This window comes from Pipistrellus kuhlii, unplaced genomic scaffold (assembly GCF_014108245.1).
Source record: "Pipistrellus kuhlii isolate mPipKuh1 unplaced genomic scaffold, mPipKuh1.p scaffold_m20_p_6, whole genome shotgun sequence".
In the NCBI taxonomy this organism is placed as follows: Eukaryota; Metazoa; Chordata; class Mammalia; order Chiroptera; family Vespertilionidae; genus Pipistrellus; species Pipistrellus kuhlii.
In genome coordinates, this window is record NW_023425562.1 from 52273273 (window position 1) to 52291563 (window position 18291).

At 38.2% G+C, this 18291-nt stretch overlaps 1 protein-coding gene across 4 annotated transcripts in view; it reads left to right on the forward strand.

The window, feature by feature from the left end:
• Nucleotides 1-18291, forward strand: part of LOC118707345 (transient receptor potential cation channel subfamily C member 4 associated protein) — a 68230-nt gene that overhangs the window by 22950 nt on the left and 26989 nt on the right. For all 4 annotated transcript variants that reach the window (XM_036417476.2, XM_036417475.2, XM_036417478.2 and 1 more), the window contains exons 2-6: nt 1398-1526; nt 5022-5138; nt 13274-13331; nt 15045-15100; nt 17172-17300. In XM_036417476.2, coding sequence (XP_036273369.1) covers nt 1398-1526; nt 5022-5138; nt 13274-13331; nt 15045-15100; nt 17172-17300 — 489 coding nt within the window. The remainder of the gene's footprint in view (nt 1-1397; nt 1527-5021; nt 5139-13273; nt 13332-15044; nt 15101-17171; nt 17301-18291) is intronic.

The window sequence follows — 18291 nt, forward strand, 5'->3', positions numbered from 1 at the left end:
GTAAATACTGTTTTTGCTAAGTTTCTTAAAGTCATAGTGTGTGTTTTTTGTTTTCTTTTCAAGGAAAGGAAAGGTGGTTTTCCCATTGTTTTTGGATTTGCATTGATTTGAGCTTTAGAATGATATTAAATTCCTAATATTCTATCATTTTTTCCCCTACAAAATGGTAATTTCCTATGGTTTATCCTAATACAAGTTACTCTCACAAACATTACCTCCCACTACCCCAGTATTATCTTATTTTTACAGTTAAAACATGCTCAGGAAGGATAATGGTACTTGTCTAGGTATTAGGACCACCATGTATCAGGATAGAGTTGTGACTAAGACATTATTGAAGACTTGCATGTCCTATAATAACAGTTACCAAGAGCTTTTACCTGATTGAGGGACAGGTGCACATGAAAATAATTCACATCTGGCCCCTGACAGTGGTTTGTCCCACTAGTGTTGGTGGAGATGTGCCATAATTGGTTAATGTACATATCATTAAACTAGTGCCTGGCGTTCTTTGAGAGAGAAGGTATGCACGACAAACAGCAGCTTGATCCCTGCTCCGAAGGAGCTTGTAATTTACAGGAGAACACGTGAGCTATTAATTACGATGCAGGAGGATAAATGTTCGACAGGCGCCCAGCGGAGGGCACCTGCTCTTTCAGAAGAGAGGCGAAGGCCAATCAGGGAAATTCTCTGGCTGTTTGGTTTGCATTTTGAAGATGGAGAAGAAGCTTCCAGGTAGAAAAGACAAGGATTGGACAGTTCAGGGGAAGAACCTGTGCAGAGGGGCAAAGAGAAAGAACGTGTGTACTTGGACTCTAGAGTGTGCATTGGGAAGGAGAGGCTAGAAAGGAAAGTCGGTGGTAGAATATGAAGGGTGTTCTATCACAAGGCAGGAGTTAACTTTTAACTTATAGGCTACTGAGGAGCTTTTGAAGGTTTCTAGAAAGAGGTCTTTGAATTATATGTCCGTGTGTGTGTGTGTGTGTGTGTGTGTGTGTGTGTGTGGCGGGGGCATGTTGGAGAGACAGTTGCTCTTCTTTGCCCTGTATGCTAATGAGGTTGTCCCTTAGTATCTACTATCGGGGATTGGTTCCAGGATCTCTGCAGATAACAAGCAGATTCTCAAGTCCCTTTTATAAAATGTCAGAGGAGCAGTGCATAAAGTACCCCCTCCACATCTGTGGACTCCCAGCCACAGTTTGAAAATACGATACTATTTTCAATCCCAGGATGGTTGAATCTGGATGCAAAACCTGGGTATATAGAGGGCCAACTGTATATTTATTGAAAAAATTCACATATAGGTGGGCCCACATAGTCCAGACTCATGTTGTTTAAGGTCAGCTGTAGTTCTTTCCTCACCAGTAAAATGTTTCTCTTTTTTTTTTTACTCACAGTTCACTGAGACGTTTTTGACCGAGAGGGACAAACAGTCCAAATGGAGTGGGATTCCTCAGCTGCTCCTTAAGCTGTATGCAACCAGCCACCTCCACAGTGACTTCGTTGAGTGTCAAAACATCCTCAAGGTAATTCTTTTGGGCCTTGAAGGGGCTGCATTCAGGGCATCCAAGTGACACAAGATGTCTGCTTTAAAAAAAAAAACCTCTCATAAAAAAAATAAATTAAAAAATAAAATAAAATAAAAATAAATTTTTAAAAAAAACCTCAGTCTACTTTTAAAATTTTTCTGTTTTTATTATGTAAGCTGTAGAAAATTTGGGAAGTTCAGAAAAAGTGCAAAGAAGAAAATAAAACCCCCAACACCAGAGGATAATCACCAGTGAGTTCCCTTGCTTACTTTGGGAGGTCAACACTGTGCCCTGGGATCGAGATGGCATTCTTTTTGAATAGGGTTTAAAAGATCACACGTTTCATGGAAGTAGCCTTGTGGTTATTGACAATTATCCTAAATAATAAAAGCCTAATATGCTAAGTGTCTGGTTGTCCAGTCATTTGTTTAACCAATTAAAGCATAATATGCTAATGATATGCTAAGGATGTTCAATCGCTCGCTACGATGTGCACTAACCACCAGGAGGCAGACAGTCGACCCATCAACCAGTCACTATGACATGCACTGACCACCAGAGGGCAGATGCTCTGACCAATAGGTTAGTTTGCTGCTGGGGTCTGGCCTATTGGGGCTGAGCAAGACGGGCTGGACACTGAGCCAAACCGGCTTCGGCAGTAATTATAGTCTTTTACACTTGTTTAAAAACACTTTATAAAGAGTTATATATTAATTTCACTTGATTCCTGCAAAATTTGAAATATGAAGGAGGAGGAAAAAGAAGTAGAATGAGGGAAATTAATAATGAGTGCTTGCTGTATGATCATCATTTCTTTATTCACCCAGCAAATGCTTGTTTGAAATTTCCTGTGTACCAAGGCAAATTTAATTTTTATGGCAACTTTATGAGAAGGGTTGTGGTTTCTTTGTATTAGTCTAGAATATTTTGATTGCAGGTGACAGTAACTCACTCAGACTAGGAAAGAAAAAAAGATCCTTTATTGTAGGGGTGTCGAACTCAATCAGAGAAGGGGCCAAAATCTAAAATCCAGCCTAAATCGCGGGCCGAATGGTTTACTGAACAGTCATAAACTGTCATTGTGATGGAAACGCAGCGGAGTGCAGTGATGACAGCGCGGTGCGGGCCACATTGCAAGGCCTGGCGGGACGGATTTGGCCCGCGGGCCTTGTGTTTGACACATGTGCTTTATTGTCTTACATAATTGACAAGCACAGGTGTGAATTCAGGAGCTGAACAGTTAGGCTGTCCATTTCTTTTTTTATGATTATTTTTTTAAATATTACGTATGTCCCTCTTTTTCCCCCATTGACCCCCTCCATACTACCCTCACCCCCCACCTCAGAGCCTCACCCCCCTCATTGTGTCCATGGAGGCTGTACATTTCTTGTCTTGACATCTGTGTGTGACCTCAAGTTCTTCCATGTAATCATAGGTCTTGGGTGACATTTCTATAACATGTGTTAGCCACTCAGGTGAGGGGAATGAGATTATTTGGCGAGGGGCTGGGACTGAGTTGCTTGTTGACAACCTTAGCAGAACTATGTGGAAAGTGGGGAGGGGCGTTTCCTCTAAGGAAATGCAGTTGTTACCCGAAGAAGAGAGAAAGCTGCTGGATAGACAAAATCCAGCTGTTTTTTATATTCTCTTTTTCAATTGAGAAAAAAAACAAGACTCGACAATAACCTGCCCAAAAGCTGTGGCTACTATATGTTGAGCCCAGATTTGTCTTATCCAAAGACCAGCTTCCACTGTACTAGGTTGCCAGCAGGAAGTATAATACTTCCTGGTTTTATGGATGAAAAAAATAAGATCCAGAAAAAGTGGTTCAGTCACTTACTAATTATGTGACCCTAGGCAACTTTGTGATACTATTTTTTTTTACATATAAAATGAGTAAAAGTATGCTTATTGAATTATTTTAAGGGTTAAATGAACTAACATGTAAAAGCGCAGTGCCTGGCGTATAACAGTGATCCTAAGAGTTCTGCTTTTTCTTGATGTGTGGTGTTTGGACCAGCAGCATCAGCATCTTGGGAACTTGTTATAAATGCACATTCTCAGGCCCCCCTCAGACCCATTACAAGTCTGCAGGTGGGACCAGTAGTCTGAATTTTAAGAAGCCCCTCTGATGATTCCGGTGCTCACCAGTGTTTGAGCACACAGTGTTTGCTCTTGCCTATTGTGTTCCATTTTCCCTCACAGGTTCCTGCAGGGAGAATATGAGTAGGGTCCTGGATTCTTCCTACTCTTTCACCCAAAATAGTTATGCTTTACAAGCACAGACTCTGGAACCAGATTTCCTACACTGAAACCTGGCTCTACCACTGTGTGACACTGACAACTTCTTCATGCCTTAGCTTCCTTACCTGTAAAATTTTGGGATAAGTTACTATTATCTTACATAGGGTTGTGAGGATTAAAAGAGGTAATGCATGAAGGGCTTAGACTTAAGCACTAAATTAATTAGCTATTACTACTACTATTACAACTTTCGTTATATCAACTTTTCTGCAAGATTATTAATTTTTTTCTATTACCTCTCTTCCATATGAACAAAGGATTCTTTGGCCCTTCCAAATTTGAGAACCTCTACACTGTATTGACTGTATTGAATACCTGCTAGGGAGAATACAAAGAGGAATCTGTTTGTCTTATCTTCGAGGAGTATTTAATCTAGGGAAGGGTGACATATGTTTGTAAAGAGGTATGAAGTAAAAGTGCTCAGTGCCGCAATAAATCACAGATTTCTTTGGGGCTTCAGAGATGCATCAGAATGCTCCTGCTGAAGGGAGTCAGAAGACTTCCTGGAAGAGGTGACACTTAGCAATGTTTTGGTTATATATTGCTGCAGAACCAGCTACCCTAAAACTTAGTAGCTTGAGATAATAGTCACTATATATCTGTAACAATTTTTTTGGGTAAGGAAACTTACCCAAGAAAGATTTATTCAAATACATATAATTTTTACTTGTTTGGAGGTGTTGATATAAGTAGTTATTATTTCTACTACTATTACTACTGCATAATGGTTTGGTTGACTGGTTCTTTTGCTTCAAGTGGTGTTGGGTTGGGTGTTGAATCATCTGAAAGGTTCAGAGTGGCTTCACTCACATAGCTGGTAGTTTGGTGCTGTCAGTTGGAGATCAGCTAAGGATATCAGTCCTTAGCTTCAGTTCTCTCCTCACGGCCTCTGTAGGTGCTTATGTTAGACTTCTCACAGCATGATGATTGGGTTCCAAGATAGCAAAAGCCAACTTTGTCAGCCTTTCTTAATAATTAGGTCAGAATTGCCTAGTGTCACTTCTGCCACATTCTGTTTGTTGAAGGAGTCATACCAGCCCAGATTCAGTGTGGGAGAGGATTCTGCAGGGGGTCTGAATATGAGGAAGTGTGGTTCATTGGGGCTATCTCATGGGGATTTACGTTGGGATTAAAATGCAGACTGATGCTTTGGTGTCTGATTGTCTCTGCATGCTTTCTTTAAACCAGGACATTTCTCCTCTCCTCTCCATGGAGGCTATGGCGTTCGTTACTGAAGAGAGGAAACTAACCCAAGAAACCACTTACCCAAATACATATATTTTTGACTTGTTTGGAGGTGTTGATGTAAGTAGTCATTTATTATTTCTACTACGATTACTACTGTGTAATGGTTTGAGAAGTTAACTCTTAAAATGAAGTCAGGAAACATTTCAGAATATATAGCAATCATTTGAGAATTTTAATCTTTAAAAGCTCATTAGCACTCACCTGATTGGAAGCAGCATAGCTTTTATTTTAGAATAATCTATTTGAATTGATAATGTAGCCACCTTGTTTTTTTGAAAGCACTAAGTTAAAGTGTACTTCCCCATTCCCCAGTATCCTCTCTTCAGAGGCAGCTCTGATTCCCAGTGTCTTCTCTGTCCTTCCAGAGATGTTTTGTGTGTGTGTGTAAATAGCCCCCTTTCCCCCACCTTGTTTATTTTCTCCCCATGCACAGGTGACATGTGATATATACAGGTGTTTGCTTTGTATCTTGCTTTTTCCATGTCATTCTTGAGGTAGGGGATAGTTTCATTTGAGTCCATGTAAACCTGCCTCATTATTTTAAACAGCTCTGTAGTATTCCCTGGTGTAATTGTACCATAATTTATTTATCAAGGCCTCAATTGATAGGCATTTAGAGTTTTCTCACACCTTTCCTATTACAAATAAGATTGAAATAAAGGTTTTTCTACATACTTCTGTGTACATGTGAATATATACCTTTGGGATCAAAGCATCTGTGTCTTTTATTTTTATTTTTGAATAAATCTTTATTCAGGTTATTACAGTTGTTCCTCTTTTTTCTCCCCTCCCCCCGGTTGCCACCTCACCCCATGCCCTTACCCCCCCCCCCCCACTGTCCTTGTCCATAGGTGTAAGATTTTTGTCCAGTCTCTTTTCTCATACCCCACACATCATTCCCCCCGAGAACTGTCAGTCTACTCCCTTTCTATGTCCCTGATTCTATTATATTCACCAGTTTATTCTGTTCATCAAGTTTTTTTATTCACTTGATTTTTAGATTCACTTGTTGTCACTTTGTATCTATCCGGGGTCTTTTTTTATTCCAGATGGATTTTTGGAGAGTTCTTTCTAGCTCTGTGAAATATGCCATTGGTATTTTAATGAGGAGTGCATTGAATGTATAGATTGCTTTGGGTAGTATGGACATTTTAATGATGTTGATTCTACCAATTCCATCTGTTTACATCTTCCTCTATCTCTTTTTTTAGTGTCCTGTAGTTCTCCATGTATAGGTCTTTTACCTCCTTAGTTACCGTATTTTTCGGACCATAAGACGCTCCGGACCATAAGACGCACCAGTTTTTAGAGAAGGGAAATGAAGAAAAAAAGATTCTGAAACAAATAGTGTCCTAAAATATTTTATGTGCATTAAAACCCAACATCACAGTCATAAACACATGTAATCAACCCTGTAAAGTAAACAGCAGCATTTAGAACCATTTTAGAGCCGGGCAAGCACACAGAGACCACACAGAGCCGGGCAAGTAAAAACACTTTTTTTTTAAAGTATATGTGTAGGCTATATTTGGACCATAAGACACAGGGACTTTCCCCCCCACTTCTGGGGGGAAAAAAGTGCGTCTTATGGTCCGAAAAATACGGTAGTTTATTCCTAGGAATCTTAATTTTTTTGGTGCAGTGTTAAATGAGATTGCTTTTTAGTCTTTCTTTCTGTAAGTTCACTATTGGTGTATAGAAATGCCATAGATTTCTTGGCATTAATTTTTTTTATCCTGCTACATTGCCGAATTCATTTATTAAATCTAATTTTTGATGGAGTCTTTAGGGTTTTTATGTACAATATCATGTCATCTGCAGATAAGGACAATTTTACTTCTTTTCCAATTTGGATGCCTTTTATTTCTTCTTCTTGTCTAATCTCAATGGCTAATACTTCCAGTACTCTGTAGAACAGGAGTGGTGAGAATGGGCATCCCTGTCTTGTTCCTGTTCTTAGGGGAAATGGTTTTAGTTTTTGCCCATTGAGAGTGATGTTGACTGTGGGTTTGTCATATATTGCTTTTATTATGTTGAGGCATGATCCTTCTATTCCCACCTTGTTAAGAGCTTTTATAAAGAAAGGATGTTGGATTTTGTCAAATGCTTTTTCTGCATCAATTGATATGACTATGTGGTTTTTATCTCATATAAAAATTTGTTTATATGATGTATCACGTTTATTGATTGCAGATATTGTACCATCCTTGCATCCCCGGGATAAATCCTACTTGGTCATGGTTTATGATCTTTCTGATGTACTGCTGGATTCGATTTGCTAGAATTTTGTTGAGGATTTTGGCATCTATGTTCATAAGGGATATTGGCCTATAATTCTCTTTCATTGAGTTGTCTTTATCTGGTTTTGGTATTAGGATGATGCTGGCTTTATAGAAGGAGTTTGGAAGTGTTCCTTCCTCTTGAATTTTTTTGGGATTATCTGAGGAGGATAGGTTTTAGTTCTTCCTTGAATGTTTGGTAAAACTCCCATGTGAAGCTGTCTGGCCCCCGGCTATTGTTTGCTGGAAGTTTTTTGATGACTGCTTCAATTTCTTCCATAGTTATTGGCCTATTGAGATGTTTAGATTCTTAAATATATTTTATTGATTTTTTACAGAGAGGAAGAGAGAGGGATAGAGAGTTAGAGACATCGATGAGAGAGAGTCATCGATCAGCTGCCTCTTGCACACCCCCTACTGGGGATGTGTCCGCAACCAAGGTACATGCCCTGACCGGAATGGAACCCGGGTCCACAGGCCAACTCTCTATCCACTGAGCCAAACCGGTTTTGGCAAGATGTTTAGATTCTTCCTGATTGAGTTTTGGAAAGTTATATTTTTCTAGGAATATGTCCATTTCCTCCAGGTTGTCCAGTTTGTTGAAATAGTTGTTCATAGTATTTTTTAACAGTCCTTTGTATTTCTGTGGGGGTCTGTTGTTGTTTCTACTCTTTTATTTCTGATTTTGTTTATTTGGGTCCTCTCTCTTTGCTTCTTGGTGAGCCTGGCTAGAGGTTTATCCTTTCAAAGAACCAGCTCTTTGTTTTGTTGATCTTTTGTATTGTTGTTTTTTTTTTGTTTTTTTTTTTTTTTTGTGTGTGTGTGTGTGTGTGTGTGTGTGTGTGTGTGTGTGTGTTTTAGTCTCTGTCGTTTATCTTTGCTCTGATCTTTATTATTTCCTTCCTTCTGCTTACACTGGGCTTTTCTTATTAATCTCTTTCTAACTCTTTTAGTTGTAGGGTTAGGTAATTTATTACCATGTTTCTTGTCTTTTTTTTTTTTTTTTTTTTTTTTTTTTTTTTTTTTTTTTTTTTCAGTAGGCTTGTAGAGTTGTGAACTTCCCTCTCAAGACTGCTTTCACTGTGTCCTATAGATTTTGGATTTTTGTGTTTTCATTTTCATTTGTTACCATGATGTTTTTTTTTCTTCTTTGATCTCTCTGGTAACCCAGTCTTTGTTTAATAGCATGTTATTTAGTCTCCATGTGTTTGATTTTTTTGGATTGTTTTTATTGTAGTTGATTTCCAGTTTTATGCCATTTTGATATGAGAAGATGCTTGATATGATTTCTATCTTCTTGAGTTTTAGGAGACTTTGCCTGTGACTCACTATATGGTCTATCTTTGAAAATGACCCATGTGCACTTGAGAAGAATATATATATTCTGTGGCTTTGGGCTGAAATGTTCTGAAGATGTCAGTTAATTCCATCTGATCTAGTGAATCATTTAGGATTGATATTTCTTTGCTGATTTTTTTTGTTTAGAGGATTTGTCCAGTGGTGATAGTGGGGTATTAAAGTCCCCTAAGTAAGTTTTTTCAATTTGTGTGAGTTTTTTCTTCCCTATATCAGGGAAGTTTTCTGCCATTATTTCTTCAAACAGGTTTTCTATTCCTAGTTCAGTTTCCACTCCTTCTGGCATCCTTATTATGCGGATATTGTTTCGTTTTATGTTGTCCCAAAGTTCCCTTAGGCTCTCCTCCTGATTTTTTAATTTTTTTTTTTTTTTTTTCTAGATGCTGCTCTTCTTGGGTATTTTTTCCTACGTTGTCTTTTAGCTCACTGATGTGGTCCTCTGCTTCTTATAGTCTACTGTTAATGCTTTCTATTGAGTTCTTTATAGCAGCAATGTCATTTTTCATTTCTTCTTGGATCTTCTTCATTTCCTCTTGGTTCTTACACATATTATTGAATTTGTCTTCCATTCTTTTCAGCAACCTTATGACCATTTCTCTGAATTCTTTCTCTGACAGGTTGCTTGCCTCCATTTTATTTACCGTATTTTTCGGACCATAAGACGCACTTTTTTCCCCCCAGAAGTGGGGGGAAAAAGTCCCTGCGTCTTATGGTCCAAATATAGCCTACACATATACTTTTTAAAAAAAGTTTTTTTTCTTGCCCGGCTCTGTGTGGTCTCTGTGTGCTTGCCTGGCTCTAAAATGGTTCTAAATGCTGCTGTTTACTTTACAGGGTTGATTACATGTGTTTATGACTGTGATGTTGGGTTTTAATGCACATAAAATATTTTAGGACACTATTTGTTTCAGAATCTTTTTTTCTTCATTTCCCTTCTCTAAAAACTGGTGCGTCTTATGGTCCGGAGCGTCTTATGGTCCGAAAAATACGGTACTTTTCTGGTGATGCCTCCTTTTCTTTTATATGTGGGATGTTTCTTTATCTCCTCATGACCTCTCTTCTCTGGGTGTCTGGTTATGTAGTTCTCTCTGTCCTTTCCCTAGGCATAATCTGACCTTTCCTTGAGAAGGTGCAGAGCTCCTCTGAGTCACAGTATTCGCACTGCCTGAGACCTGGTGTTCCTGGGTTCACAGTTGGTCCCTGGGTGTTCTGTTCATAGTGTCATAAGATCTATAGTCTTCCTATAACAGCCACTCTCCCCTTCCAGATGGTGCAGTCTCTGCAGTAGAGTCATCGCACCGGGAGAGATTTCAGCAGCAGTGTAGGTTGCCTGGTCAGGGGAGCCCGGATCGGCAATCCCCAATAGTCCCTTGGAGTGTAGCTGACCCTCACCCACAAATATCCACTCCCCATATGTCCACACACTCTCCTTTAGTTCTCTCACTCACACACTATCTTGCAGTCTGCTTCCCTGTCAGCAGCCATTTCCCTTTCCCTGGCTTTTATATATATATATATGTATGTATATTATTATTATTATTGATTTTTTTACAGAGAGGAAGGGAGAGGGATAGAGAGCTAGAAACATTGATGAGAGAGACCCATCAACCAGCTGTGTCCTGCACACCCCCCACCGGGGATGTGCCCACAACCAATGTACATGCCTTTGACCGGAATCGAACCTGGGACCTTTCAGTTCGCAGGCCGACACTCTATCCACTGAGCCAAACCGGTTTCGGCTACCTAGCTTTTTCTCTGTTTCCTCATATGGGAAGTGGTTAGGGATCTCTCTGAAGCCTCTTTTATAAGGTATAATCTCATTCATGAGGTCTCTGGGCTCATGACCTAATCACCCCCAAAGGCCCCACCGCCTAATGCCATCACATTTTGGATTTAACATGAATTTTGGGTGGTTAAACACATTCAGATAGTATCAATTTGTAGCTACTCCTAATTTCTTAAGGTCCATTGACTTATGTGTTGTCTTCTTTTTCCTAGTTAGAGAATTAAATTTTGACTTTGTGGTACTTTAAAATGACAAAAGCTTTTTCTGGCAGTCGTGACTCGGTGGTTAGAGTGTTGGCCTGTGCACAGAAAAGTGTCAGGTTCAATTTCTGGCCAAGGGTACATACCTGGGTTGCAGGTTCATCCCTGGCCCCCAGTTGGGGCACATGTGAGAGGTAACCACTCAGTGTGTCTCTCACATTGATATTTCTCTCTCACCCTCCCTCCCTTCCACTCTCTAAAAATCAGTGGAGCCCTAGCCAGTTTGGCTGAGTGGATAGAGCATTGGCGTGTGGACCAAAGGGTCCCAGGTTTGATTTCAGGTTAAGGGCACATACATATCTTGGTTGCAGGCTCCTTCTCCACCCGGGCCCTGATCAGGGCTTGTGCAGGAGGGAACCAATCTTATGTCTTTCTATAATAACAATGTTTCTCTCTGTCTTTCCCTCTCTCTACCACTCTCCATAAAAATCAATGGAAAAATATCCTTGGGTGAGGATTAACAAAGAAAATAGAACATAAAATAAATAAATCGGTGGAAAAAGTATCGTCAGGTGAGGATTAATAATGATAACAAAAAAGTAGAAAGGTTTATTTTTAGTTATGGCTTCAGAATTTTATTTCTTGCTTTTGTCACTGTTTCCTTCTAATATTTTAAAGTTTTTATCACACATGTTTAAATTTTTTGCGCCATTCTAAATTTATTTTGCTGCATTGAGTGAGGGACTGGGATCCTACTTTTCCTCCTAGATATCTGTCCGTACATCCATCACTTGAATGGAGCATGAGGGAGGCTTTCATGTGGTTACTCTGTGTCTTGATCTGGGTTTTGATGGTATAGGAATGATATTCACTTGGTGAAAACTGGGGCTGTACCCTTAATATTTCTACTCTTTGCTGTAACATATTATACTTCAATTTTTATTTATTTATTTATTTATTTATTTTTTATATATATTTTATTGATTTTGTACAGAGAGGAAGAGAGAGAGAGATAGAGAGTCAGAAACATTGATGAGAGAGAGTCATCGATCAGCTGCCTCTTGCACACCCCCTACTGGGGATATGCCCGCAACCAAGGTACATGCCCTTGACCGGAATCGAACCCGGGACCCTTCAATCCCGAAGCCAACGCTCTATCCATTGAGCCAAACCGGTCTTGGCTATACTTCAATTTTTAAAAAGTTTGATTTTGATTTATTTCATTTATCTTTTTAATTTAAATTCTTCTTCCCCCCCAAAAAAAGCTTTCTTCCCTTAGAAATTTCATTTTCTACAAAAGTAAAGATTAAACGTTATATACATCATTTACCATAAACTTTACTCTTTAATTTCTGCTCAGCAGTCACTTTTCAGCAGTCCCATTGAGTCTATACTATTTACTTACTAATCAGCTGAAGGGACCCCCCCCCCCCTTCACTTTTGAATCATTCATCAAGGATTTTACTTAATGGACACCAATGTGTTTATGAAAGGAAAAAGAATAATGTGTCTCTAGCCTCATGGCTATTTTTAGTGAAAATGTGTCTTTCTGTAGCAGATATCAGTCTCACCTTAGGACATCTTTGGATCAATGGTTCTTGATTTTATGGGTTTTTCCTCGTCTGCATACTCCAGGAATCTCAGTTCATTCATAAATATGTGCTTTTCTGGGTCATTTTGCCCATTCACTGACCTTTAGTTGAGTGGTTTTTTCTTGCCAAACCCCCTGTTATTGATTTATTGTGTTTAAGTCTTCTATTCTTTGTCTCAACAGAATGGGTTGTTTTTTGTTTTTTAAATATATTTTATTGACTTTACACAGAGAGGAATTGAGAGGGATAGAGTTAGAAACGTCAATGAGAGAGAAACATCGACCAGCTGCCTCTTGCACACCCCCCACTAGGGATGTGCCTGCAACCAAGGTACGTGCCCTTGACCGGAATCGAACCCAGGACCTTTCAGTCCGCAAGCCAACGCTCTATCCACTGAGCCAAACCAGTTTCGGCCAGAATGGGTTTTTTAATGCACGCCTTTGCAAATAGTTTAAGCAAAATTATGTGTAGTATTTAAAGTATGTAAAATGAAAAATGAACTCATATCATTCCTACCCCCTGTAGAAATAGTACTTACAGTTTATGGTGCATCCTTGAGATTATTTTTATGTTTATAAGAGAAAACAAATATTCTTTAAGCAAAAGCAGAATTGAGGTGATAACCTGTAGCTTTTTAAAAATTAAAGCCGCATTGGATCTTATAGATTACCTAATCTAATATGCCTAGTCTTTTTTTAAATGAGAAAACAGAGTCTATGTCAGGGCATCAACCTGCCCACGTTTACATGGGGAATAGGTGGTTAAGCTGGGACTAAAACCCAAGCTTTCATTTCAGACTCCTGGGGTAGAGCTCATTTTCCTGAACCTCCCTGCCATTTGCCTATGTTGGGAATAAGGGGCTCTTGTAATACTGTTATAGATATTATATTTGGGCCATGAGTTAGCAGAGCAAAGATTGTTTTATAAGTTGTGCTTTGCATTAATTTTGAATATTTTACCTAAAAATATTATTTTACAGCTCCTTGTAGAAATTCTTATGAGGCCTACAGTCTCTCTCCGGGGACAGAAACTGAAAAGTAAGTATGTTTGTCATACACTTCCCTTTTTCCAACCTGCCGATAGGACGGTGGTTTCCAGGAGTGTCTCTTCTTCTCTTTCTAACTCTTACTGGTGAGGACCTGCCTTAGATCCAACTGCAGGTACTCTCTCCAGTCCTAACTAAGCAGCTGTATTCATTCATTTTATACTAGGTAGAAATACAGTCTGGTGCTTTAGAAGAAAAAGTGTGAAAACCATTGACTAAAAGAATCACATCTAATAGTCCTTGGGTCCAGTTTTTATGTTCTATTTGCTATTCTTACTTCTCATATACAGTAAGATGTGTGTGTTTTGTTTTAAACTATTTTGTTGTTGTTATAAAGGTGATATATGCTCTGTGTAAAAAGTTCAGTCATTACCAGAGTGCATATAGTAAAGAGTAAAAATGTTTCTGGTGGTGCATTATTTCTTAAATTCAGTAGTGGATATATGGATATTATTCTGATTCTTCCTCATAATTTATGCATATTACAAATATTCTTTTGGGGTATTCAATATTTAATTTATAAAATGAATGAGTGTACTTTGCTTGGCATTAAAAGACAGAGATCACTTAATATTTCATGAATCCTCTTTCAGAAACATCACTTTTTTTTTTTTTAATTAAAAAGTTTTTCCTCCCTAACATCAACTATGTAAGACCTCATTGGTAGGTATAGTGATGGTTAAGAGGATTCATATTCATCTTTGAATATCCATATTCAGATTTCCTTTCTATCTAAATTGGTTCTTCTGTTCTCTCTATACTGGTCGGGGTATTCCAACCTGCTTTAAAGTCATAAAATAAAAAAGCCAACAAGCCTCAGTAGGTTGAAAGGTAGTGAGTAATAAGGGATATAGGACACTTGCATTATCTCAGGATTATATCAGATAACCCACCTGGTCCAGGTAACTTGGCAGGACTGCCTATTGGGATCTCAGAAGGAGGCCCAGCATTTTTAGAGTTATTGTAGCAGCGTAAGATTAAGTGGGAATCGTTTTTGAAAATAAAAATATGCCAAACAAAACACTTTGTCCATGATTCATATTCAGTTTTATCACCTCCTGGTTTGGTGGTCATGAAAATTTAGTTTTCCTTTTTGTGTTACTTTTTGTTTCTGCTGACAGAGGAGTAGCTAGTTCTTTATTAGGCTTGGTAAGTCAGGCATTAAAAAGCCATTTCTCTAATATAAATAACCAGATTTATAATAAGAGACATCTGTATACTTTGGACTCTAGTAGTTCAGGTTTTGGAAATGTTTTTTGAGGAACCAGTTCAACACAAGCATCAAAAAAAGTTTAAATTGTTGTGGGTATTTTTTTGTCTATTTAAATAGCAAAAAAAAAAAAAAAAAAAAAAAAAAAAAAAAAACCACCACAAAACTAAAACCAAAACCTTGGATATATTCTAAGCATGCTACAAAGTGAATATGACTTATTTTTAATAATGATATCACCAAAGACTGAAATTATGAAGACTGTGGAGCATAATGAAAATGGCTACTACATCAAACCAAAAGCAGTCTACAGATGATTTGTGGGTTCTGATGGGCACCATGAAAATCTTTGGTAAATAAAAACTGGAGGGAGATATGCTTATAGGAAAATAATCACCTTGGAGGAGATTATGAGAAATAGTTTTTATTTTTAAAAATGTAATATACTGTCCTTTCCATGAGAAAAATAGCCAATTACTTCCCTTTTACTTTCAGTAAGTGATGACATGTCCAAGGACTGTTTGAGCATCCTGTATAATACCTGTGTGTGTGTAAGTACCCTACCTTTGGTGCTACATTTCTCCCCACCACATCTGCAGTCCTTGAGAGAGGATGATTCAAGGGAGGTGGTGGGCCTGAGAGCTGTCTTCAGATATTGAAGGAATTGGCCGTATGTGTATCTGAGAACCAGAACCAGCTGTGGTTGAAATGATGGGGTGGCGGAGTTTCATAGTAGAGTTGACCTTAACACAGACTGCACAGGTTCAGCTTCATATGACCCAGGCCGTTCAGATCTGTGTTGTTTCAAGACCCAACTATATTTTCAGCCTGTAGTTGGGGATTTGTGGGTGCAGAATGCTGACTGTAATTACAGGTTTCTGACTGTATATAACTCCTGTGTTCTTTAATAGTCAACTGTAGTTGTTAAGAGCCACGGTTACTACAGCAGGTACTGAGCTCCTTTAACCCCGGAGGTATCCCAGCAGAGACTGAACAATTGCCAAAGGGGCACAAGCATTGAAAGAGTGTCTATGACCTCTAAGATACCTTTTAACCTCCTTATGCCCATTCCTTCATTTTCCTTGTTATAAGACAAAACAAGAACCAGAAGCCTCACCCACAATCTAGCAGGACACTACTGCATTGAGCAGTGAGTGAAAAAGAATGGTGAATAAAGAAAGCAATTTATAGACAGGAAAGAGCATAGCACTTAGTGCTGGAACTTGATTTTGAGTTCTGGTCTTTGGCTTAGTGTTTTTTAGTTCACCTCCTAAGCATTAGCTTCTTATTGGTAGAGTGCAGTTAGTAATCATACTAACACCGTAGGGTTGTTGTGAAGACTGAATGAAACGATAGATGTGAAAGTACTCTGTAAAGCAGTATACAAATACAGTTTTTATAAGACAGTACCTGTCTTTAGGAACTTCTGGTAAACTACAGACAGTGAATCATAATACATGGCAGGATGAAACAAGTGCTGTTGGAGATGTGAAACCTGTATGCGATGAAAATGCAAAGAAAGTTAAATTTTATTTTTTGCCTCACTCAAAAAAGACTTCAGGCATCTTCCAGCAGTATGTAAAATCTATCAAAATCATAAATTTAGAAGTATGAATTTAGAAAAATGAAAAGGATAAAATAAGTTAAAGGTATAACATACATCTAAGAAATGAGCTAATATAAAAATGTAGAGCATAAAATCATCTATATTATGGATGGTGCAGCCAACACAAATAGGAGATATGTTTTAACATTTACTCAGCTCAGCATCTGTAACAGTGCTGTGCGCTAGAAATACAATGGAAGCCACTTAAGTTACTTTAAATTTCCTTATAGCAATTTTTTTAGTGAGAAAAAAAATAGGAATAAGTGAAGTTAATTTTAATAAGCTTAAATTTAAATATCAAGATTTTTTTTTTTTTTGCAATGACCTTTCAAAGTTTTTTGCGCTCAGCACATTTTAGTTCACAGTAGCCACATTTCAAGTGCTTAATAGCCACATGAAGCTAATGGCACAAATAGACACAGATGGAGCTATAAGATAAAAATAAACCAATTTTCAGGAGACATACAATTATTCTTGTATCTGAGGCCACTTAGAAATTGTCCTCATTAAAAAAAAAAAAAAAAAAAAAAGACTGTATAATGTCATTGACTCCATTGTTGATTGGCTTTTAGAGTCGGAAATACCAGTACTTCAGGGACTGGGCAGAAAAAAAGAAATGTTTGAAGTTGCTGGTTTTTGGAGTGGGGACTTGTACAAATTGTGAGAATCTTGGAGTAGGCACGTCCTGCCTGAAAAACATTTACATTCAAAATTTTAAAAGTACTGCTGGTCAAATAAAACTTGGACGACTATGTGCTAGGTTATAGCTCCTGATTTAGATACTAAGCAGATACTAGGTCACAAACCTATAAGATTATCATGGAAACACCCCTTCCCAGAAAAACGCATTTGCACACAGTGTTTTGTATATTGCTTTGGGGGTTTAAGACCTAAGCCAAGAATTTCAGATGTAATGTGGGATTGTGTTTCCAGTGTCTGGAAGAGATGTCTTGCTCTTTATGTATATATTTTCATATTTATAACTTATCCTGCCTTTTCTCTCCTCCCTGTGATAGACGGAAGGAGTTACAAAGCGTTTGGCAGAAAAGAATGACTTTGTGATCTTCCTGTTTACACTCATGACGAGTAAGAAGACATTCTTACAAACAGCAACTCTCATTGAAGATATTTTGGGTGTTAAAAAGGTATGTCCTCCAACAGGTGGGTAACCAGGAGGGAGAGTGTCTCAACTGATTGGACTCTGAAACCTGAATTAATGTACAGAGTCCTTTTAAAGAAAAATTCTTCCATACTCCTAGTGTTAAATAATTTTTTGTGTTACTTAAATATATTCAAGTAAAGGTTAGGTTATATTTTTATACTAATAGGTCTTATATGACTATGAAACCTAAACAAATATACAAATTGAAATCAAAGTAATTATAAAACTCAAAAGTTCAGATTGACATAATGAATTTAATGTGATGGCTAATGTCACTTTGCCAAAATCAAATTGCCCCGCACTCACTAATTATTATAATGCAAGATCTTTTTAGCATACCTACTGCTACATGCTGTGTGACTTCATTCTCTTACCACTTTTCTATATTTGAACTGCTGTGAAACCTTCATTTATTAGGATACATTTCCCTTGGTGATTTTTTACTTTCACTTTACTTGTTAAGTTTACCTGTGTTTTTCCCCCATTAGTTGTCAACAGTTAATGTTAATTGACACCAACACAGGAGACACAGGTAATGAGCTCTGAAGTGTGGCCACTTGGTCATAAGATGTACATTCAAGTGATCCAGAATGTGATTTAAAAAAGAAAACTAACTGTGATTTAAAGGAAATCACTAAGTTAACAACTTATCATTGCCCTAAAAACATGCCCATAGACATCCGTTAGAGAACCGCTACATTAGCTTTTTGGTGTTAAGCTTCTTAGGACCTGAAACTTCCTTCCTTCCCTAGTATTTGTCCCGTACATCCATGGTGGTGGCAGTTTGGCAGAATTCTTTTACTGCTCGGGAGGAGGAGCAGCCCCACAGCGCTGGCATTACTGGGAAAAGGACACCCACATGCGTTGTGTTGTCCCAGCTTCCATTTCTGCCTTTTGCTGTACTTTGCTCAGGTTCTGTTTGTTATCACCCAGGCGGAAGATGCATAAGTGAGCCATTGTCTGTAGGAACACAT